Raw genomic sequence first — 26,201 nt, forward strand, 5'->3', positions numbered from 1 at the left:
TCGATCGAATTCCATCAATATAATGAGGAAATATTTTATGTGCAATTTTCTTAATGCGGTTGAGTTAGTCTGTCTCAAGTGAGAGTCATTCATGTAGAGTTATGGCATATCAGTTGAACTTAACATTGCGTAGAGTAATTACGGTATAAATATTGAGCTGTAAGAAGTTTACATTTTTGCTATAAACGTTTATTGCGCAAGTGCATCCTGATCCTCCTCGTACAACATGAGATGAAATTAAAGGTTGTGCTTCCTTAATTATGCATATCAATCCTTTGGTATTAAATATAATATTCTGGTAGCTCATGTGGTAACACCATCCATGTGATAAATTTTTAGATTACGTGAACTTTATTAGATAATCGGATTGTAAAATATTAAAAACTTTATAAAGAGGAGTTATGGGATTTTCCTTAGCAGTGTCGTAATAAACGATGGTCGACTGTTCACTTTACTAATTCTGTAACTGAATAGATTGAAAATAAGTCCACTAACAAAAACTGAATGCATATTCATTTCGTTCCCGCATCCAAGAAATGCCATACCTGACACATTTCTCAGGTTTTTGTACCGGATACTACGTAGAGTAGCCGCTTCATTAAATGCACTACCGAATAACGAGTAGGTCTCCATTTAACCTTCAGAACAGCCTGATTTCTTCGTGGCATAGAAAGTGCGACACAGGGATGCTGGTCCGTGTTGCCTGAACTGCTTCACTGACTTCTGGCAAGTTGAATTGTTACAGATCCCTACCCCAAATAGCTGGTTCCACCTGATCGCACATATTCTAAGTTAGATTGAAATCTAGTGACGGAGATGCCATCACAGTAGGCTGGTGGAATTCTTTGTTTTGATCCTGGAACCAATAGCTGTACAATTCGGACATTGCGACACGGCGCATTATACGCAACAAAGAAGTTATCAGAATGATTGAAAAGAGGGGAACTATACTTGTAAATAAAAATGATCTTAGTAAGTATTCTTGATAATATAGACTGAATAGTAACCAATTTAATGTTGGTTCTCTGGAGATCCAGCCAAGTTGAAATGTGCCGATCCCCAATGTTAATGTCTGTCTTTTCCTATTGAATAAAGACGTAACTGTCATATTGAACATGGCTTACCAAAATTTATGTGAACAGGCTTTACAAATATTAATGCCACGAGCAATTTCATTCATCACTAAATAATATTTGTATAAAATAGGAATGATAACCTTCCCTCATTTGTTCTTAATTTAATACAATTCTTAAACATCACAAGATTATAACATTGAAGTTTGTAATTGCAAACCTCATTAACCTTAATATTCAGTTCAATGAGAGCTAGATATGAACTAATACAGATGGATTATCAACTACATCCTTGAACTATTTTTATTTCATTGATTAATAGGTAAAACAAGAACAGAAAAGAGTCTATTTGACAAGGAGTCCATCTGTAGTGTGACGTTTATCAAACCACTGTTTGGTAGAGATCAAACCCTCTTTATTCACAATATTCATACCTGAACACTATAAATGTATGAAACGTCAACGAGTTAGAATGATTTTGTTTAAGATTAGGGTTCAGTGAACCCTGAAATGTAGTCATTCTGTATAAAAATTGTTTTGTGTGGTAACATTTCAAAAAATATATCGTACAAATTCGTGATTCGTATAACAGTTTCATTGTTTCATTGACTGCTAAAATGACAAAAGAATATAAAGCTCCCCTCAATAACTGATTAAGATATTTGTTTAGAAAGTAAAGTACTGTGTTTGATTTTCTGTAATTTAGTAATATTCTTCCGGGCATACATATTTCTAAGAAAGGCTGAAATTCGGAAAATCCTAGGATATGTCATACAATTCCTGTTAAGCTGATTTCTTCTTTTACTGCAGACTCAAAAGGTTGTTAGCAACATTACGAAAACGGACGCAAAGACAATATTCCGATTCATTCAATTTCGATTTTTAAACAAGGGCAGAGGGAGATATAACACTTATCTCTTAAGGTTTTCTGTGTTACATGTTAAGTATATTCTAAATATAGGTTATACACTGGAGTGCAAAACTTAAGGACCAACAGTATTTCTAAAGATTACAACCGCACAATCTTTACTTAAGGTACTTTTTACTGATGAGAGTAGATTCAGTCTCAGCAGCGATTCTGGACGTCACCTAATCTGGCGAGAGGTTGGCAGACGGTCTCACCCCGCAAACATCACTGAAAGAGATTGATATGACAATCGAGGTGTTCTCGTCTGGGGAAGCGTAATCTTGGATGGACGTACACAACTCCAGATACTGGAAGGCAGTACTGTAATCGGTGTGCACACTACTGTACTGAGGTAATCCTTCCTCATGTGCGTCTGTTCCGAGGTGTCATTGGCCCCGAGTTAGTTCGCGTTTACGGATGATAACGCCACACCCCATCACAATGCAGCTGTTGACATGCTCTTGGAAAGTAAGGACATTGTTCGTATGGATTTCTTCACGCCAATCTGAATCCCATCGAACACATATGGGACGCTCAGGGGAGACGCCTAGCTGCACGTCCACACACACCAGAAAATGTCATTAGCTGAAGATGGCGCTGGCAGATGAATGGACGATGTTACCGCAAGAACTTATCAACAACATTGTTCTAAGTATGGACAGGCGGTGCAAAGCCTGCATTAACATTAGGGTTGGCCATATCTCCTACTAAGGTCCACCTCTTCCCTTTGTTCCATCTTTGTCAATGATGCATCTGTATCATGGCAGCCAGTGCTATGTTGCCATTTTTGAATAAAATCCCTCTGTGCCGTTTTGTTTCCGTTGTTGTTTCTTTCATCATTTCTGTACCTCACGAGGTTCCTTTGGTATGCTTTTCCCATATCAAGGCCACTCCTATGAGAAGCTACATGTGAAAACGTGACTGGTCCTTAAATTTTGCACACCAGTGTATAACGCAGGTAGCCCTGCAAGGCCCTGGATAACCTAGTAAATTATAGTATAACAGATCAGATCAAAAATTATACTATAACAGTCCACATGGCAAGTAAAAAGAAACTGAATTATAGATGGGGCCCCAAATGATTTGTGCTCTATTTCATTGTATTTTATTTTTCTTTCTCTTTGTTGTGGTCAATTGTCTTCTCTGTTTATAATGATATTTCATGTAATTTAGACTGGTGTCATCAAGTGTACGCTGCTAAATTTGAATTGATTGACATTTTGGTAAATATATGTTATTTGTTACTGTTTTATTTTAGGAGCATATTCCTTCTACAGCACCCTTTATCTCGATTCCCCCCACCCAGAAACCTTCTTCGATTCACTTTGTATCCGTCACTTGCCTTCCCGTCCTGGCATATTCTTAATTTTTGTTGAAATTATGAACTGTTAAGTGCTTATATACTTGTACTCTTCATTCGCAGTAATCCTTTGAAATAATTATAAAATTGTGTCATTTGCATTAATATATAATGAAACATTTGCATCAAGAAACGTTGTATGCCATAAGCAATTGCTTCATGTGCCAAGAACCACTTAAGAATCATTAATGAAGAAACACCATCGCATTATAATACGCCATTGTGACTAAAATTCGTACTGAGATTGTTGCAAACATTTTGGCACTGTACCTAGCGTGACACAAAGAAATATTAGGGGCTTTTGTGGTAATAAATAAACAGTCTTTGCAGTAGGTGTAAAATTGAATGACCCTGATCAGATAATTTATACATGAAATATAATTTAATTTTTTATGTTGGTAAGACAAAATTTTAATAGGAATACATTAACAGAAATAGGTGTAAAGTGCAATAGGAAGAACTACATAATTTTTTAAATTTTTTCCAGCTTTGGTAATGGTCCATTGGATAACTTGGATAACTCATTGTACCAGATCAATCTCGTTCGAATCTTCTTCCGAATCCGTTGAATTCAATGCTTTATCGATGCAGATCTATAAAAAATACAATTATGCATTAACTGTCTCTGCTATGAAAATAGTTAATGCTATCTGAGTTCATGTCGGCCGAGACATTGAATTTCTATATTAATACTGAAAGATTATCTTTGATTCTTGCTAACACATAAACGAGTTACGAAATGGTAATTTTGCTGATGATGGAATTTTCTTCCATACCGATTTGGAAAACTTCAACAACAGGAGAGTAGAATTTAGGCTCCGTCAGCAAAGAAAATAATTAAATTATACAATACACTTAAACTTGTAACACTACTTGGAGTCATTTTATGTATTAATAGATAAAATTCCATTTCGCTTCACGGTTAGTGACACTCGTTTTCTCTCTGTCTCAAACTTCAAATCTAAAGGGAATACGAAACATACGTGTTACACCTGTGAGAAAGAGGATGAGGAATTAGAAATTTGAGGTTAATACGGTTATCGGAATGTGTGATGCAAACTTGTAGAATATGGGAAGGCGTTCTGGATACTTCAAAAGTTCTGCTCAAGGTGACATCTTGCTTGAAGGTTAAAAATGAAACTGTGGTGCGCTGGAAATTACGTGCACTCTACAAAATACTTTTTGGAGAACCACGAGATCGAAAATCCTTAAAGGAGAAAGTTGAAATGTAAAAGAAATTAGTGGTAAAATCTTACTGTGCAGGATTCAGAGCACTTTGCCATCGAGCTAAAAATTCATCTGCTTATTTGTCTACAGAATGTCCCAACTTCACGAAAATTCATCTTTTCTTTTGTCCACAGCATGATCCAACTTCACAAGTTATTCATCTACATATAAGGCAGAGATGTGAAAGCATCCTAGGTACCCTTCCAATGATCAGATGTTAGCAAAGTGCCAATTGTTCTTGCACTACTGTAACATGTTTTAACAGCACTTCTTGAATCGTGGATTTTATCAACGAGCTTTTAATTGTAATAGAACTGTTGTGGCGCTACTTGATGTATACTGATAATCTCCTGCTCCTGCTGCTCACACATCTTCATCATGTGTTCAAACCATTTTATGAAAGAGGAGCACTTCTCGATGGTTTGATACAACGACATTTTCCCTAAATCTGAACAATGAATTCTATTCTGGTGAATAAGAAACAGCCAGTAACCGAAAGTCATTTTCGTTGTCTTCGTTTTCCATGAATAAAAATTAGAAATGCAATAGGGAAACTCTTCCATCCCCACATTTAACTCAAATATATTTCCACTTCAGAAAAAAATCTTACTGAAACATAATGAAAAAAGCAAACCAAGTAATGAAATGTATACTTACTGAGCCATTCCTCATCATTGAGTAAGCCTCGGCATCCTTTAAGTGAAATAAAGAAACACACGAATGAGAATAAATATTTGAAAATCAAAATATTTTTTCTGACTACATCACAAGGCAATGTATAAGAATTGTTTAATATTATTAGAATTAAATTAATTTTAATACAAGAAAAATAAACTGTCTGTATATTGTAGATATACGTTTACAGTACATATAACTGTATAAAGTTACATATATATACTGTAATTAAATTACTAGGACCACACGTAATAATTACTCTATGCGATGCACCGCTCACAAACCCCATAGTTAGGTTTAATAGCCCAATTTTACAAATGCTCTAGTTATGTTGATGCAGAGAAGAGCAAAGACCTTAGTGAGGGGAACGATAAGGTATTCTTACCAAGAATCTGAAATTATGACCCTGGAAAGTAGGCACGCGGAAACCCGACAGAAGTGTTTAAGTCTGTAAATTTATTGAGTAAGCCAGGGCCCCGGTAGCCTAGCAAGAACACAAGGCTGTACTGAGTGGAGTGTGGGGGTTCGAGACCAGCTATCGGTAGTCGCCGATTTCCTCCTTAGTATCCGTAGCCGAGTGGTCAGGAGCGGGAGTGCAGTAGTACAGGTTCTTTGAGTAGACCGGGTTCAAGCCCCTGACTGCTGAATACGCTCGATCTGCCAACCCGCACTGGACGAGGGTGGCAGATGATGGTCCATTTCCCTCAGCATGAATTGTTGAAGAGGCTTCCATCCTGCAGTGGGTAGATAATGGCTGCACTTTACCTTTTATCTTGAGTTGGTCAGTCTCAAGGCCGGGGGCTATTAGAAAGTAAAATTCAAGGATCCTGATTAGAAATGCATTCGGAATAAAATTGAGTAAGCCAAACTGAAAACAACATCCTTACTCTTGCTAATAAAACACACGCATGATGGGGAAAAATTTTAATTATGGAAGGATGGTTGTAGGAAAGAAGTGCGCAAATTTCCTTTCAGGCAGAGTGTTGATTGTTGGAACAAACTTCCATCTGGCGTTGTGAAGCAGACCATAAATGGTTCAACGGGGTCCTAAGAACAAATGGGATAAAAAAATGTTCTCAGGAATTTTTGGATTAAGAAAACCGATATTAACCATTATTGGTGTCCTTTTCAGTATCACAGAAATACATGTAGAGTAAGAATATTACACAGGATCACACACACACACTGCACAATTGATGCGAATTCAGAAAATAAAATTTATTAAAAATTATAACATGGAATTCCTGTTAATTTCCACGCTACTGCTTTTCACATTTGGACGTCATCAACGTGGTATTGTTCTGCTTAGAGTCTAAAGTTTCAACACTTAAAAGCCTGGTAAGCCTTTCATTACATATAATGAGCAGCAAACCCTAGGCAGCGTTAGGTGAAGCGGCGAAAGAATTGCTGTTGGAGGGAAGTGGGAGATAAAAACTCTTTAAACAGAGTTTAAAGCTGCGATTAAACGGTTAGTCTGATGTTTTCAGTGCTTCGGTTAGTTTCGATTTTGGCATTGTAAAATTAGATTTCAGTAAAACTTTTGATGCTGTTGGACACTAAATTCTGCTTTAGAATTAGGAGCAGTGTGGCATAATGGGCAAGTTATTGCTAAGAATAAAATGATCGCTAAGTGGCAGGAATGAAAGGGTAATTATTAATGTACACTGATCTTTTTATACTATTATACTAAAGTTATTAGGGGAGTTATTAATGGTTTCCATGTTGGGCTTCTTATTGTTTCCAATTATTCTTACTGTTTCATCGAGGAAACGATGGCGAGTATGGCATTCAATGACTATAATCGGAGTTTGCAATAGCATGCCCCGAATACTATCAGGGTATGCTATGGGAACAAGTTCTGGAAAAATTAGGCAAATAGCCTAAGAAGCGAAACCTGAGACTTAATGTTCATAAATGGAAGCAACGTGATACATATTGCTAGCTGGCACTAATCGCAATATAAGATACCAAGTGGATTTTACTCCACTAAACGTAGTGGAGTAAAATCCCTTGCAGGGGTAGGGAAGTGATTATTCTGTTGTGTAAGGCGATGGCCAGACCATACCTTGAGTAACGCATACAGGTCTGGAGGCCACATTTTACGAAGGATGATGTAGAGTTGCTGGAATGAGTACAGAGAATTTTTTGTATTATAGTGCCTGTTTCAGGAAATATGAACAAATTACAAATATAATGGGTAACTTACCAACACTGGACTACACGAAAAACATTCGCACAACTGAAATGAAAAGAGAAATAAAATACAGTGAGAAACTAAGCGTATACTTCCTAAGTATATAAATAGATATCGCAATGGTAGGAAAGAGTTCAGTTGCACACCTTATTTGAAATTATTAACAAATAGTCATCATAATCGAGAACAAAATGAAGAGTATTTTTTCCTCAAAGAAGTTTGTCCATAAACATTATACATTAGTTCTGTTTTGTTTAAGTATAAGTATAAGATAACTTCTCATACCTTTTTAGAGGAAATTTCTTCACCCGACACTCACATCGAATTTATCCGGTTAATACATAGTATAAAAGATTTAAGTTTATAACGCGATATTATCCATACTAAAAGATAGTTAATTTATAGTCTGTTTTTGTTGGTGGGTTTAGTTTTGTGTGGTTTGATGTGCATCAGCTACGCTTTGCTCTTCTTTGGTGGCAGCAAGTCGACATTAGGAATTGAATGCAAGATTAGTTTTATGAAACCCGAATAAATAAATTAACGGATGGAAGGATATTAAACTAATTACAAAAGTTTTCGGGTCCCCGTTATTTATTTTTATTTTCAATTTTTTTTAGCTCCACATCTACCAGCTGGACTACTATTTATAAGATTTATAATGGAATTATGTAGTAATTAAAAATCTATCTGGATGAGCCTGAGAAAATCTACAAAATCAAGGAAACTGACCTTCAGTTCTTTCTGATCAAAATTGGTTCATGTTCGACTTCGTGAAACGTGATGTTCAAGTCATAAGAATGGGGAAAACTAGAGGATTTTGGAAGGAAACATTTGTGATCACGTCCGCCTAGTCGTATCTTGCATTTTGCTAATGGAAGATCCCATGAACGGTGGGTTTCACCTACCATGAGCGGTAGGTCACAGTTAGGTTTAGTTTTCCTTGACGAAAACCTGGAGTTTCTGAAAGAGAAAACTATTCCACTGGGTCAGCTTCTTTTATCACATGGTTGTTTTCGATAATGACCATGTAAAATAAGAAATATGATTGAAACTTGTTGAGGAGTGGATTTGACATGGAATCCAGAAAAGTCTGCAATGAAATAGAAATCGCGACCTTTCTGGATTCAATAAAACGTTTTTCATTGGTTCGAATCTCAATAAAATGTTTTATTGTAACCTGTAGGCTTGTACAACGCCATTGCAGTGCCGTTTGTATTATTAATATGAAAATGGATTATCCGCAATCGTATTCATAAATTGAAATAAAGGCTACCATCAAAAAGGGCCAATGAAATATTTTTCACACCAGTTTTAGTTAAATAACATTAATGAGACAATAATATTACGACCCCATTGAAAGATAATCTACGAGAAATTGCAAAAGAAAATAGAATCCTAACAACTCAAAAGAACGCTTCCACATGACTTGGGAGGTTTTAAAATATTGGGCAGATCACACCTTGGATATATTAGGCACTTCCCTAAAAGTTGTCACTAGGACGGAGGTCCATATGCGCTAATTTCAATCAATAAAATTTATTACTACCCAAAGATTATTTATAAATAAATTAAAAAAAAAAAATATATATATATATATATATATGTAAAAAAATATATATATATATATATATATGTAAAAGGTGTCTCAAAAATACACGGCATAACTTCAGGAATGAGTTCCTCATATGTAGACAATAAAAATATTTTATATCAACATAGTTCCGGAAATGCTTGGTTTCCGAGTTTTGAAGGTCTCACTATGACCCTTAACTGTTCACATCACCTTATAGTAATTGTTCATGTTCACCTTCTGCCTGAATACAGGCCTCACATCGACGTCTCATGGACTGGCAAAGACGATGCCAAATTCCTGGCATGTTTCGTATTGTCTCACAACCTGCCACAATTCAATTGCGGAGAGTTTCCACATCAGCTACCTGAGTCAAATACACCAATGACTTTAAATGGCCCCAAAAGAAGAAATCTAGTGGGTTTAAATCAGTGAGCGTGGAGGCCAGGCAGTAGGTCCACCTCTACCTATCCATGACGAGCAAACCGTCGATTCAGCTAATTGCGGGCTAGGTGGCTGAAATGGGCGGGAGCGCCATGGTACATGAAGTGTGCTTGTTGATGAATGATCAGTAGCGTGTCGTCCAAGAAACCAGGCATGTTGTTTCCCAGAAAGTTTCTGCATGCCTTCCCTGTGAATTTGTTTGGAAGTACATGGGGCCCAAATAACTTATCACCAGAAACACCCGTCCAGATGTTAAGGCCGAACCGCAGCTGATGATGTGATGGAAAAAATGCATGTGGGTTTTCCTCAGCCCATACAAGCTGATTGTGAAAGTTCTGGATTCCGTCTTGTGTGAACTGTGCTTCATCTGTGAATATCACTAAGGCAGGAAAGTGAGGAGTTGTACCACACTGCTGCAAGAACCATTGGCAGAACATTACTCGCGCAGGGTAATCTGCTGGTGACAAGGCCTGTACCCGTTGCAGATGGTAAGGACACAGTTGGTGTTCTCGCAACACTCTCCAAATAGTCGAACGTTGAACAGCCAGTTGCATTGCTATTCTGCGTGTGCTGATTCCACAAGTGGCATGCACAACATCCAAAATCTCCTCCTTTACTTCAGGAGTCGTAGATCTTGGTCGTCTTCTGTCGGCAGCACGAGGTGTAAAGGTCCCATGTTCACAAGGCGGCGATGGATACCTTCAAACGGTTTCCTGTCTGGACATCTTCGTTCTGGGAACCTTTGGTGGTATAAACGACGATCCTCCAAGCATTGATGTCTGCCATAACATAAAGTGCATATCCGCTTGCTCCTGATTTGAGTTCATGGTCGGAATGGAAAACCACCAGATTCTGTCAGTACCTTGTGATGAAGGAAATCACCTGCGGGAGATAAAACATTCCAGTTAATAACTCGGGAACCAAGCATTACTGGAACTACGTTGATATAAAATATTTTTATTGTCTACGTATGAGGAGCTCATTCCTGAAGTTATACCGTGTATTTTTGAGACAAATACAATAAAAATAAAAAGGGACAAATACAATAAACGTGTAATAATATCCGTATTTATATACAATATTTACATTTAATTCATACGGTGGACTGAATTATATTTACAATAATTATTATAATTTGAATAATTATATCACAATCTAAACAATAATACTAGAATTTTGAATAAAACCGAATAAGCACGTAGAATGACTAGAAAAGAAGAGCCTTTAGAGATTATAGTTATATATCACCTTGCTCAAGCCAATCTCTTAAACCAATAGTCAATCGGACCCCCCTCCCCTTCGCAGAATTTATCCATCTCTAGCCGATAAATAGCAACGGTCATCAGGAGCCTACTAAACAAGTCCACCAGACAAATTCCACATTTTCAACAGAATCGTTGAAACAGCCACTCTCCCTAAAGCCTGGAAAATATACCACAAAAATTCAATACCAAAACCCAGTAGACCTAAAACTTGGGAAGACTACAGATCTATTTAAATAGGATGGAACTTTTTAAATTTTTTGAGAAATCCTTAATAAAATAAATATAAAATCAATGTTTTGGTCATCGTCCATCCTATCTTCACTCAGTCATCGAAAACAAGTCAACTATAACTAACTTCTTAGAGACAAGTTGCAGGATCAAAGCTGCCCTGAGGAGCAATTCATCTCCTCCTCCACTTCCTGGAATCTCACTGTCGCATTAAAGGAAACTTACTCACACTACTGTGAGAATTACTTACAGAGGGCTCATAATAGTAAAGCATGAAAATTTTACCGTCAGTTACACACTAAATAGAGGAATCCCCAAAGAGGAGTGCTCTCTGTAACACTATTCTCCGTAGACCTTGTTCCTTTCCTCCCTACCTCCAATAACATCCTAGTCTATGCGGACGACCTGAAAATTACATACCGCTATTGTGGGAACCGGTATGTAATTATAATTTATTAAAGCAGTAAATATAATTAGTAAAAAATCAGCATATATATATTTATATCGGGACTTTTCTTTATAATTTTCTGTTGAAGTATTTTTTAAATGAAAGGTGTAAAAAACCACATTTGCAAATATTTGCTTCCTTACTAAACCTAAACAAAATGTACACAATAAGAAGAGATGAAATGCACACAATAAGAAGGGATGCAATATAAGTATCTAACACGCAGAATTTTAAAACAAATCCATAAACCTTTCCGGAAATTAAAAAATAAAGTTTACATCTGCCTGGTGTGGCGTCGTCTGCTTTGTAACAACATGGGCGCCCAATAAAATCTCCCGATAATTGGTGGCATTCACCCAGAAATCTTGATAGTGAAGCCAGAATTCGCACAGAACTATTAAGATTAATTATGCGAACATCATTGGACTCAGAGGAGGTTCCTTTGGATAGGAGAAGCACCAACTTATGGGTAATCCATGAATGCTTCTAACAGCGAAGCAACTGCATACCAGCCAGAAGTTAAACAAAAAATAATAACCAAAAACAAGCGATGGATAAAAATGGAGGAAACAGAGCTTTCTTCATTTTTACTGATAACAGTGCATAGTTTTTTCCACTTTTTTAATGGGAAATATTGTTTATCTAATCTGGTTAGCTGTCATGAAAAAGTCATTCATGAATTAGACGTAGGAAGTAATTATGACAATGCTTATTTGGTCTTCTTCAGTAAAGCATTTGACTCTGTCCCGGAAAAATGGATTTTACTGTATGAAGTGGACACATTGTATCGGTGAAGGGGGATATAATCCTTAGACAGATCGCAGGATGGCCAAAGGACGTGGCAGAAGGTTTCGATAAATGGTTATTCTTTAGACTGGGACAATGATAGAAATGGAGTTCCTCAAGAAGAATTGCTAAGAACCTACTTTTGTGTTTTATATTCTTTCATTTAGAAGGATTACAGGGAACGAAGTGGAAATTCTAAGTTGATATCAAGTTTAAAGAAGTGGTTAATTACTAGTGCCAAGTAGCGCTTCTTCAGAAGAGCTTGGATTAGCTTATAGGCTTCAGGGTTGGTCATAAAACTGACAGTTCCGTTTTAATGCTTTAAAATTTTTAATATAGCATTAAAATAACATTGAAATAACAACCAAACTTAGTCAATATATCATTGAAATAACAATCCAACTTAGTTAATATATCATTGAAATAGCAACCGAAAGAAATAGTAACTCAACACAAAGTATTTCATCATACAAAGCATGTCGTCCTGTATGCTGAAAGGCTACTATTTTCTATACCTCTGACCACGAAACTCCTGGTTGGGCGAGGCCTATCTCAAGTTGAATACCATTATCCATAGAGAGGAACAGCGAGTGATCCATTTCAACCCTAGTCTTAAAAAGCAGTGCTATTTCATTATGGCTGAACTGTGGATGCAAGGTAGCTCAAACCTTTCCGATATGAAATGACTTTAAACTCCTTAAAAATTATATTAGGGTCACCCGTAAATGATTACATCTACCCATATATTTATTTTGTCTGTAAATTAGCAAGTGATTGTAATATTTAATAATTATAAAGATTAACAATCTAAAACAATCTTATCAGGGGTTCTGACATACTCCTGTAAGACAGGAGCTTTAGCAACACCATAGGGCATCGAGAAAAGTCCTGCATTCCAGTTGAGGCAACACCATAGAGCATCGAGAAAAGTCATGTACTCCATGTGAGGACCATATCATCCCTCCCTTCCACTGACCAATTATTAACTTTTCGATCACCCTTGAGAAATATGTCAGTCTCCACGAATTGGCAAATGCGTTCAATTTTATTTTATCTTTAGGTGTCATTAATAAAATTGAATGTTTTTTTTCCTGTTTACCAATACATAGTACTCATGAAAGGCTATCTAAGCGAGAATTTTCAGTGGATGATAAATATCCCAATTTATCATATTGAGATAAATTACAAAATGTGACTTAAGTTTTATTTTATTAAATTTCATTGAATAAAACTCTTTTTTCATTGTGTGAGTGAGTAATTCCTACAGCATGATCGGAATAAACACACTGTTTCTGGGACTACTACCTCAAACGTTCAGATAAAAGCCAGTAAATAAAAAAATATTTAAAGAAATTCTTTCTTAATTATTATACCTGTTTTATTTTTTCTGGACTGGAACAAAGTATATCCATTAGCTTTAATGGGGAGCAATCTTTACCAGTGCAAAGTTTCTCCATACATTCTTGTGCAGCTGTTGAAAGCTAAAAGGAAAAAAAAAAATGATAATGTAATTTTTAAGAAAAAACTGCATGGCAGCTGCCATTCAGCTTCTACCCATACATGAAATGAGCATACACATAAGGACACATAGCCATAAAAATAACAACTTAATTACCCTGTCATCGGATGCAGTTCGCTTTTAAAAAGGGCTCTCTCTTTGGAGGATACCACTGATTTGTTGTTACACACGCTCGTAAACGTCCCTGTCGATACGTCCTGGGCTTGTTTGTGGACGTCGATGGAATCATTGGTTTCCCTATAGTGTGAGAGTATCCACCAGGGTTAGGGTTTACCTTTTAAGCTGTTTTTCCTGATCCACAATTATTTTCAGAATAGTGAATTCATTGTCAGGACGTTATGCAAAAGGGGTGGCCTTGAGTGAGGTTACCCTAAGGGACACTGGGGCCTGTGTTCTGGTCAATCGTACTAGACGCGTTTCTAGTAGGATATGATGTGGATAGATGTCCCACACTTTCTTATGGTAGAGTGATTTCGCGTTATTTGTGGTGGGGGAGGATTCCAGCCATTGAATATAGGGCAGCTGCTCTCCTATTCCAACTGACATCTTAGGCGAGCCTGCATAAGCTTACGATCTTCCAGTAGAAGTCAATCATTTTTCTCCTGAAGGGTCGTTTCCACGTAGCGAGGCCACCTATTTGTCTTTCTGGGGTCATCTCTTTGAGATGATTAAGGCTGACAATGTACCGAGGTGCTCGCCTAGATGAGAGATTGAACTTTATAGCTCATGCTCACTACGTAAACGAGAAGGTTAAACAGCTGCATTCCAAACTTTGGAGAGTAATTCATGTTGATTGGGGCATCAAGGGAACGGTTCTCCACTTCCTCTGTGACATCTTTGTCCCAATCATGATTTACGCGGGCAATGGTTGGGAAGGGCGTGTCTTTCATAGCCCTGTTAGGGTAGCTCTCTTCTCTGCACACCACTTCGCTCTTTTAAGCATCACCAAGCTCTTCTATGCTGTAGGAACAAAGTCCACAGAAGTGCTTTGTGTACACGAGGGGAAGATTCCCCAGAGACCTGCTGGTGGCGAAGCCCGCTTTGACATATGATCTCAAACTGAGATTACTAGAGAAATTTTGGACGTCCGGTCGTGCCCAGTTGAGCGGGCTGCTAATTGCCTGAATTTACCAATTGAACGAAAGAGAATCAGTGACATATTTAAACAATAGGGCGGACCCAGTGGACTAATTCTGAGGAGGGAAAAGAGATATATGCTTTCCTACGCTCTGTTCATATTGCTGGTTAGTGCTCTTTGCTTGTTGTATCCTCACTGGACATGACTTGATGTCCCCGCTTAGTAATTTCGGGCTGGGCTGATTGTGAACACTGCAAGTATGGAGTGCTGGAGACCACAGTTCTGTGAGTAAAAGAAAAATACACATTAAAAGTGTGTTCAGAGAAGAGTATCTCTTAGATAGCAGTAATCTACCTCCTCTGATAGGGTCGGCAACTTGTTCAGGGGTGTTATGGCCCGTCCCCGTCACGACCTAAATGGCCGTTAAAATTAATCTCTTTGATTTTGTTTTGTTTGTCATTATGGTTGACCTTTGGGGTCTCTGTTTATTGTGTTATTTAACACAACTAGATGTTGTGTGTTTACGCGCAGATAAGAATCTGTCGCGAAAGACGGAAGCCTGGGTAGGAATGGAGTTACAAGTTCACTTAAATGACAAATCATCGGATGGTCTGTGTGAGTACCACAGTGGTAATAATCTCGCTTTTCCCACACTTGATTTAAAAGGCTCCTGATTTGAATCGCATCAATAACTTGAGAAACTTTTACAGTCTGTTTTTTTCACTCCGTGGCTGAATTGGGCGGTTTCTGATGCGGTTAGCAAGCTTTTATCCCCTCAAACTCAGTATTTTCGTCTAGCAAAAGAGCAAATCGACCAGCGAACACACGCAATCTTTGGGCATATAAAATAGTCAGGTGGCTCTAATATGACAGTATTTTGGAAGCATTGGATGAATCTCTGTAGGTGAATTTTTCAAGCAACAGATCATTTGGATTATATTTTCAGAGATTTATGCTGAGGTAAAAATACCTGAGTTATTCTGCTAATTGGTACAAGGTGCTATTAACGTGGTAGTGTGTGTGTATTAGGGCATTATCAGAGGTCTTGATTGGATTGAAGATTGTCAGATCAGTAATTAGAATATCATTGCTGTTTAGTGTGGATGGGTACAACAGAACAGTAAAGAATAACCCGGATAATATCCTCTTAGCACACGAACTCAGCATTTGGTTGTCGGCGTGCAATGTGACGCCCTAAGGGCGTTCAACACATGTTCGATTTGATTTAAGCCTGTGATCGTGCTGGCCACGGCAATCATTGGGAATCTGCAATTTCAAGATATTCCTTCACCGCGTGAACTCTATGGGCCTTGTGGAGCATGAAGAGAAAAAGTCTGAATCAACAGCACCTCTAAAACATCGCGCATAGGATTCAACGATCTATTCTCGATACTATTATCATAAACATGAAGAAGGGTGCGGTTGTTGATTATTATTCCGCCCCACACGAGAACACTACCTCCACATTAAGTGTCTCTTTCTCTGGTTTTGGAGGAACGGTACCGCATTCCTCGATAATATCTAGAATTTTTTTGTAGGCTAAAACGTGACTCATCAGAGAACAGTACTGTATATACTGCATTTGTCAGTCCTCCAAGTCACATACTCATGGCACCAAAGCTAAACCAAACTATTACATTAGGGTTACCCGGTAAGTTATTACATATACCCATGTGAATTGTGTCTGTAAATTGCGTGTGTTCTCTGGTCGATTTACCTGTTTTTCCTGGATGAAACCCCCAGTAGGTACAGATTGTTTAATATTTTTTGAGACATATCCGGGGGTGCTCGTATATTGAGACGCTTAACACTGACATTCTTCATCACTCATTTAGTCACACTTATTCATATTTATTTGACACAGCACTCTCAATAAGTGTAAGGCTTTCGTAAGGTTTCTTAGCCTAATCACAAAAACCTTCTCGGTGAAGTCAGAGGAAAGCCAAGTAAAAATTGTGCTCTTCGCAAAAGAGTAGAATCTCACTACCAGGTATGAGTTGAGTGGTCCTGTGATTGTCACTGGTATGCTTCCGTGGCTGTGGTAATTGGGGGAATCATAAAGGATGTGCGCCCAATACTCATCGGCATCGCAGTTGCATATAGGGTCTTGGATCAGTCCTATTTGGTACAGTTTGGCATTAAAGGAGCCGTGCCCTGTGATTATAAAGGTAACGCATAAACCAAGTGCGTACCAGGAGTGGCTTGAGGCCAACTAGGGTTACATGTGGGAGGACCTTCCTAGTGGAAGCCCTTTGGTGGTATCATCATATCTGGTTCACCATTGTTGTAAAGAATGCCAAGAATCCTCTTTATTTCTATCTTAGGACACTAAGATATAAGTAATAAAAATACGATAGTTGTAATGCCTAAAGTGCCAGTTGAAATTTGCCTCTTTATTCTGTAGCTGAGGACCATTATGGTCACCTCTGAGTCAAGAGGGAGTGTGCTTGACAGCACCTAGACTGTAGGTGTGCTGGCAGGACAATGAGCCTTGTGATAGTCAAAAAATTATTTGTTGGATTGAGACAAGTTTAGATCTGTTGAAAAGCTCACAGAGCCACATGCTTTAACATTTTGCTGCAGCTCCCAATCCGTTCCACTGGACAAGGAACCTATAGAGAAACGTGTGCAGCTCATCACTATGCCTTCCCTCAGTAACGCGGTCAAAGATTTTTTAATAATCAGCAAAGAGAAGAGAGAGAGAGAGAGAGAGAGAGAGAGAGAGAGAGAGAGAGAGAGAGAGAGAGAGAGAGAGAGAGAGAGAGAGAGAGAGTACTCGAGAATTGGAGCAGCGCTGGTACAGATCATTCGTGTAAATATAAAAGATCATTGGACCCAGTGAGTACAGTGCCCCAGGCCTCATTGTATCTTGTCTTCAACTAGAAGACAAGATACAATGGATTTAAGATAACTGAAGTAAGAGACGTATACTTGAGACTGAAACGTATCTAAAAAGCTCTTAAAAACAGCGTTGATTGATGTAACCAATCTTGTAGTTGATATTGAAGGATTAGTGTTCGTTGTGAGATCGAAGGTTTTTGCAGGAAAGTTGAGAAACCTTGAGAGAGAGAAAAGGGGAACCCTACCCTGTATCAGCGCAGAGAATTAACAAAGATGATTGTGGGTGAGGTTGTAGTAAGCACTACTGATGTAAGGTGAAAAGAGTCATCGACGTGATAGTTCATTTGGTAGAAACAAGAGATTTGTAATAAGTACTACTAATGTGAGGTGAAGAAAACAGAATTTGATTTGATAGGCGATTTGTAGTAGGTAAGAGACAACTGATGTAAAATTATACCTGTAATTTGAAGCACGAGAAATACTTGAAATTTATTAATTGTGTGTGAGAGATTACCAATAAAAAAGGAAGTTAACCAACGTAAATTATGTATATGAGAAAATATTTGAAAACAGTTGATGATGTCTGTGAGATGGTGAATTTTCTTGCATCATAGTTTCTATATTCAATCCTCGATATTTACCATATTCAAGCCTTAATATTCAACATCAATAATTCCCAATTTTTCCTCTGCCCTTCATGAATGTATTTCAGATAAAAAAAAATTCAATTTTATTTGTAAGAGTATTCTTACAAAATGATTGGTCACATGGTTTGGTTGAAGATATACTCGTATTTGTAGGTCTTTGTTGCACAGGTCCAAAATGATCTTTTCTCATTAATTTCTTCATATTTTCCGTCGCTTTTATTAATTGAAATATCAACGCTAAATTTTTATTTTTCTTCGTTACTAAGACATTTCAAATAACTTATTCCATTATACACTGGTGCGCAAAATTTAAGGATCAGTCAGGTTTTCACTGCAGCTTCTCATAGGAATGGCCCGGATATGGGAAAAGCATGCCAAAGGAACCTCGTGAGGTACAGAAATGATGAAGGAAACAACAACGGAAACAAAATGGTACAGAGGGACTTTATTCAAAAATTCAGCATAGCACTGGCTGCCATGATGCAGATAACTGACAAAGACGGAACAAAGGGAAGAGGTGGTCGTCAGTAGGAGATATGGCCACCCCTAATGTCGATGCAGGGTTTGCACCGCCTGTCCATACTTAGAACAATGCTATTGATAAGTTCTTGCGATAACATCGTCCATTCCTCTGTCAGCGCCATCTTCAACTGGTGAACATTTTCTGGTGGGTGTAGACGTGCAGCTAGCCGTCTGCCCAGAGCTTCCCATATGTGTTCGATGTGATTTAGACCGATGGAACGGGCAGGCCAATCGAAACGAACACTGTCCTCACTTTCCAAAAGCATATCAACAGCTGCAGTGCGATTGAGTTTGGCGTTATCCATAAACACGAACTCGGAGCCAATGGCACCTCGGAACAGACGCACATGGGGAAGCATTACCTCAGTACAGTAGCGTGCACCGGTTACAGTACCGCCTTCCAGTATCTGGAGTTGTGTACGCCCATCCAAGATAACGCCTCCCCAGACGAGAAGACTTCGACCGCCATATCGATCTCTTTCAGTGATGTTTGCGGGCTGATACCGTGTGCCGACCTCTCGCCGAATTAGCTGACGTCCAGAATCGCTTCTGAGACTGAATCTACTGTCGTCAGTAAAGAGTACCTTACCCGATTGCACAGCTGTTCAGTCCTTGTGTTCTATGCACACTGAAAACGGTGTCTCTGATGGGCAGGTGTTAAAGGGGCACAGCGTACTGACAGTCGGGCAAACAGTCCACCTTTGTGGAGTCGCCTGGTAAACCGTGATATCTTGCGTCCTGTACTCCTATGCAGCTGGTTTGCTATAGATCCCGCTGTCTGGTGTAGGTTCCTCTAGGCCTGTAGGAGTATATAGTTTTCATTATTGGGCGTTGTTTTTCTTGAAAGACCACCACTAGTCCTTCGAACAGTCGTTCTGAAGGGCGATCACTCACGTGAGACGATGCTATGGGCGATACCGAACTCTGCGGCCACACTCCTCGAACTTCGACCTTCTTCGAGCTTTCCAATTATTCGACCCCGGGTAAAGCCATCCAAATGTTGTCCACTGGCCATTTCGTTGTCTGTAGCACCACTCTATGAAACCAATCGAACGTCTGTAACAATCATGCTCACCATTCGGTAATTTGCACTTGGCTGCTGCTTTTATCTGTTTACGTGAGCCCTCTCATCACGATTCAAATTTTTGCATGTGCACCAGCTTTCTACTGAACGGCCACAGTTATGTAAATCGCCACAGACTGTTTCGTTTGAGTTTGTGGTTGTAACCTTTAGAAATAGTGTTCGTCTTACGTTTTGCACACCAGTGTATGGAACAAATTTCTCGCTGTACTACTGTAATCATAAATAATAATTCAAAAGTAATTAATTAGAATCGCAAAAGCAACAGTTTAATACTCACGGATGCAGGGATCCAATGAGCACATCCGGTTACCTTCAACAACCTTTCTTTATCTAGGAGGGAAAAATAATAATAATAATAAAAATGAAAAGTTATGATGGATGTAATAAGACGAAGTGATAGACATATTATAGTCTGTTATGGAACAATGTTATGGGCACCCTACTGAAAAATTTTATAAATTTGCATTGCCTCAAGAAGTCACATATCTTCAGTTGCCAAACGTTTTTGACTCGCGAACCCTTTTTAGCATAATACTTTTATTTCTAACCACTACGCCTATATTCTCTGAAATCGTATAATAATTCTGAAGTTTAATTAGAAAATATTTCCGGTACTACGTTTTTATAAGCTATATTGCGTAATAAAGTTATTTTTTTCTATACATAATTGTTTATTATATTCATCGTATGCCTTTCTTAAAATCTATTTAGGGTGAGGAAAAACCATAAGTTGATTAAAAACAATTGCTTTCGGTTCTTCAGATTATGTGAAAAATTCCTTTGCGCATTCAGCTCTTCAAAAATAATGTTCAGATTTTTCAAGATTAAAATTTAACTTAATTTTTGGAACTGGATAAAGGATTTTATATTTTAACAAAAATTGCCGTCTCTTATTCAACTCATTCCAAATATTTTTTTCCCATTATAAGTCGCAAAACTCTGTTAATTAAGTTGTTTATTACTCTTATTTCAGTTATATTTGCTCGTGCCCATACATTTACTAAATAATTGAGTTGGAAGTCCACTGATGCATTATATAAGGTAACTTTTGTTCTAAGATTCAACTTATTCTTAATGTAGTAAAAAAGTACACATAAAATCACATTTTTTGTAAAATTTGGTACATGAATTGTCCAACTTAGACCGTGGTCAATCCATAACCCAAGATAACAATGATTTGAAACTTCTTCCGAAGTTTGATATTCGCAATCCTGGAAATTCTGATCATAAAGACATTCATGATTATGTTTTCGTCATATTTATTAAGTTTTTTCAAACTGAATGCAATTATATCATCTGCATAGATTTTTGTAGATCTCTTAATTACTTCAAATATGCCATTTATATAGATATTGAACATTACTGGTCCTCCATGAGTGATTTGAGGTACCCCTCTCTTTATATTCGTTTTTATCGTTTTTGACGTATTCGTTTTTATCAACTATAAGAGCTTTAATTTTAGGATTATTCAAAAATTGTAAAGGTTAATTAAAAGTTGTGATTCCTCAAAATGCATACCAGATGTTTTTACCTTAGCTCTAAGCTTCAAAAAAATTTCAATTATACAAGATAAAAGAGTCTGTTTTATATTCTGCGGATCTTTTGAACTCAAAATTCATATGGGTCTTGATGATTCCTTCCTCTTTACATAAATCCTTCCATATTTTAACCATAAAATTTATAGTTGTCAGTTTTAACTAATTGTTAAGTTTTCCAAAACAACTAATTAAGATGATTTGTTAAGTGGTCATTTATAATTTATATTAGTAAATCCTGCAAATAAATTTTACTCCATAGCTTTTTTAGTATGTCCTCTACATTTAGGGCATTCGTCTCCTTTTTCATCAGCCCTACCAAATGGAATTTCTTCCTGTGCAACTGCACTAGTGACCATCCAGGAAGGAAGAAAACGCCAACGCATGAAGTGGAGCATCGAAATGGCTTCCAATGCATGGCGCACGAGCGGGACGCCCTTCCTCGACCGAACGATTCATGGTCGCTGTCAGGTAAAGAACACCAGAAACTGTAGAAAAAAAGAGATCACGAAGGAGCCCGGAGTGTGATCACCCAAAATGAGTGCACTCGTAGACACGACCAGGTACCCAGGATAATACATTAGAAGCTAGCAAGGAAATACTAGTTGATCAAGGAAAGTGTACCGTATTACATGAACGAACCCCAGACAGTACTAGAGACCCCAACCCACAAGCTGTACTGGGACCGAGCCATAATAACGAACAAGACAATCCTGCACAACAAGCTGGACATAACCCTTGTCGACAAGGAGGAAGAGGCTGCCTATCTGATTGACATAACGGTGCCTAGCCGTAAATAACTCCAGAGGATCCATGACGAAAAAATCAGGAAGAACATGAACCTAAGAAAGGTTAAAGAGATGTGGCATATGCAACAAGTAACGACCATCCCGATCATCGTGTCAACAACAGGTATGGTATCAAAGAACCTAGATAACAGCCTAGCAGCAACAGGTCTCACAGAGAACACCTACATTTTTTTTTATTTTTTTTATTTTTTATTAACAAGCGGCACCTAGCCAGAAGCTTGAAAATCAACGTGGCACAAGGAGCCACTAATTTTACGAAGTCAACACGAGACGAAGACAAATAGCAGTATGGTCAGAAGTAACAACAGAGATTGTCCAATAATATTTTCCTGTTTACAGAGGAACATGTGATCATTAACTACAAGGTCAATTGCACAGTTAATTTCAGCATTCTAAACTGTTAACAGAATTCATGTCAATACTCTATAAGCCTTCTACTGTTCTTTCCTAAAGTTCAGGTAGCACTGATCTTCTCTGGAATAATTTCTTGGAAATTTATTGAAAAGCGTGAAAATTTAACTCAGTCTTAATTAACTGAGCCTCGTTCCCCTCAGTCAGGTGAATAAGATTAGGATTAGGAAATAAAAATTTGCTAATCCTAATAATAATATAAAACATGACTCTGTAAGATGTAGATCTTACAAATAATAGAAATACCTTTTTTGCTAAAATAAATCCAGGAAGGACAATAGAAAGTGAGAATTAGCATTAATGCCCGTGTATTAAGTTAAACATAGTAAGTATTAAGGTTGGATATTTAGTTTTAATGTAAATAGGGTTAAGGTTTGAAGAAACTCTGTATTTGGGGATGGAAAAGTTACAGACGTATATGCTAAATAGCGGTTAAATGGAAACAAGTAATTTCGAGTAATATAAGAGAGAAAACAGCGGCCAGCACTAGAGAAGGGGTGCCATTTAAGAACAGGTGTGAAAGGGTTGCTGAGGGCATGAACAATAGGACCATGAAATGGGATTACGAAGCATCTCTTTTTATCTAAGCCACAATTAGGTAAACAGGAAATGAGTGGACGTCAAGTGTTCGCGTCAAAAGAAAACGGTGTCAGGGTGACTGAATATTGGGTAAGTTGGCCATATTTGGCAGAGAAAGTGTGAACACATAAATGAGTGTTTTAGCGGTGACCGGCAAACATGAAAAGGTCATATTGCCGTGTGAAAAAAATAAGAAATTTCTAGAGAAGAAGAGTTCGTAGAGGACGCGAGTAACTGCTGACTGAAATTGATGATGGTTTTTTTGAGGTATGCAAGGGTGGGAATATGTGCGTTGAAAGTTGTGCAGATAAGTGAGCCAAGAAGAGAAAGAAGCCTGGTCCGGCATCGGAAGGCAGTGATAATGGCCAGTTGTGTAGATGAGTGAGCCAAGAAGAGAAAGAGAGCCTACACTTGGGTCTAGGGTCCGGCCCGTTGAGAAGTGGCCAGTTGTGCAGATATGTGAGCTAAGAAAAAGCCTGTCCGCCACTAAAGAAAGCAGAGTGCCCAAGAAATGGAAGGGAGCCTGTCTGCCACGAAGGAAGCCTGAACGCAAGGAATTGGAAGTAGCGGCCATTCTGGAACATAAGTCTGTTCCTGTTTTATATTAAACCCCGAACTCAAGGACTCATAATCTAGCTCTGTAACGAATTGAATGATAGTCCTTTAAACGGTTGAGATCATGTTTTACGAATGTAAATGATTTTGAAATAACGTAAGGGTGGTAAAGGGGATGACTAAGATGATAACCAGAGAATAATTAAGGTAGAATAGGTGATCTATAGTGAATATTATTGAGGTAAGAGGTAATACATTTTGGTAATGCAGTTTTAATACATTTGATGTGTTAAAGGCTAGAAACAAATATACAAATATAGAAATAACAGTTGAAATGAGTTTTTCTGATGTAAGTGATAGAACTTGGTAATGTAAAAGAATGATTGAGTAATCATCGAGAATTCATATTAAGTATGATACAATGATACAAACTAATGTTAATAAAATGTAAATTGAGAATAGATGATGAGAGAGAGGTAGTGTATTGTACTGCAGTGTGGTTCAAATATATGGAAATTGGTATGCTTGAATGTAATTATTTGTTTCTTTTATGTAAATGCTGTTTATAATGTTCATTAAAGGTCGTAATTTTTTGTAAATAAATGTGTCTTTAATGTTCTGCTAACACCCGCTTTACACACTTAGAATCTAGAATTTTCTGTGAATTGCAGTCAGATTTGCGTTTGTGGGGTGGAATTGTGATGTCAGTATGGTTCAAATTCAAATTAAAGGGAAAAAAACCCTTTTATATCCCCCCCCCACAACTTCATGTCTCCAAACCGTTCAGTGACACTGCGACCATTCATAACAGAGGGAAAGAACCCATGAGTTAGAGAAATCCTACGTAGAACTCCAGAAAATCGCAGTGCTGAACATCCGTACGGTAATCAGAGAGTTCCTCCAGAACTGCTGTTCAGGAATATCAATTATTCAGATACGGTTCGAAGTTGTCTCCAGACATTTTGTTGTTAAACATCTTCAATAAGATTTAATGAATTAGAAGGATTTAGGAGGTCAGTAAAGGAAGCCGGCATGACACAGAAAATGCCAGTTGTCCTGTTGTAAAACCAGATAATGTTACCGTTGAAAGAAAGACAAAAGGACAGGTCTAAGAACGGTTTCAACACCATATCAACGTAGTTGACCAATAAAATAACCTTGAACAAAAAGTCAGTGGTGAAAGACCATCAAAATAGTTGGCTTTTCACTTCATGGTAGTCGATTTGTATGACATTACTGAAAAGCGGAAGATGATTGGTTAGTTTTCGTAGTCGCATTGCGCGGTATATAATATGCCTATATATTGTATGGATTCTCTAGTTGATTTACTGTTCTTTGAATGAAACAACCGAGTTTTCAAGCGAAAAATCAATGCTGAAACTGATTACCATTAAACTAATGGGATGAAGGGATCTATCGTAACAATATACCGTTATTTATTATATCTTTAATTAATATTTAAACATGTACGCTACCCTTCCAGAAGTTTGAGAATATCACACTGGCTGGTGTAAATATGTTCACCACAGAACATAACCCAATTTGCAGACATAATATGTGCAACACAATGTGGCCTAAGTCACTGATCCTCTTTAAACCTACAACATCTACAACTGACAACGTGTTGAAGTAATGGAAATCTGCAGACTACAAGAAACGACCAGATAGTCGTAATATTCTGGCTGATAAGATTCATCTCGAGGCGACTGTTTGCCTGAGCTCGCCAACAGACCCCGAAGCCTTACAATTTAAAGCTGGGAAGGGCCAAAGACAACCATAAATGCGATCTCGCTTGTGTCAGCTACATAACCCGAATTCACATGGAAGAGCTCCAGCCTACAAGCTTTCATAACAAAAGCAAATGCACGCCATCGATTGGCATGTGCAAAGCATGCTTATTGTGATACCCAATAAAAGCATTGAAGAGTTTCGAAAGTTAGATACATTCTAAAAAAAATGCATAATACCTATGCTTAATTGCCTCAAGATGCATAATGTAGAATAACTATGCATAATCCATAATCGCTTCAAAATAGAAATGAAAATTTTGTTTTTTTACCATTCCCCCCATATGTTGGCCCACATGATGTACAAACCCATGCAAAATTTCAAATCAATAGGTTGAGTAGTCCCAGAGATACAATGCTGTGACATACAGACAACCGAGTGACATTATAAGTATCCTTCGTTAGACTACGGACCCTAAAAAGTGAATTTAAAAATAATGGCTTCCATAACGATATCTTTTACTATCACATCTTTATTACACCTAAAATGAGCAATAGAACTAGCAGCTTATAGAATACATCGGAACACTTACCACAAAAAATTTCCTGCGCTTTTTTACAAAACCCAAACATCTCAGTTACGTTATAAACGCTATTATTAGCGCTAACAAGGATACACGCAGAGATCAAAAATGAGCAAAATAGAAGAGTTGCCAT

The 26,201-nt window shown here is 37.8% G+C and overlaps 1 protein-coding gene across 1 annotated transcript; it reads right to left on the reverse strand.

Annotated features, from left to right (window-relative positions):
* Window positions 1-3,823: 3,823 nt before the first annotated feature.
* On the reverse strand, window positions 3,824-26,201 carry LOC150083456 (uncharacterized). Its single transcript, XM_090377299.1, has 6 exons — window positions 26,078-26,201; window positions 20,146-20,198; window positions 13,551-13,658; window positions 7,449-7,481; window positions 5,225-5,260; window positions 3,824-3,933 (listed from the first exon to the last, which is right to left on the reverse strand). Exons 1-6 carry the CDS (start codon window positions 26,199-26,201, stop codon window positions 3,862-3,864), a joined length of 426 nt encoding a protein of 141 aa, XP_090233425.1. The 3' UTR covers window positions 3,824-3,861.

The sequence above is a fragment of the Mastigoproctus giganteus genome, chromosome 7 (genome assembly GCF_048544385.1).
Source record: "Mastigoproctus giganteus isolate SK-2022 chromosome 7, ASM4854438v1, whole genome shotgun sequence".
Lineage (NCBI taxonomy): Eukaryota > Metazoa > Arthropoda > Arachnida > Uropygi > Thelyphonidae > Mastigoproctus > Mastigoproctus giganteus.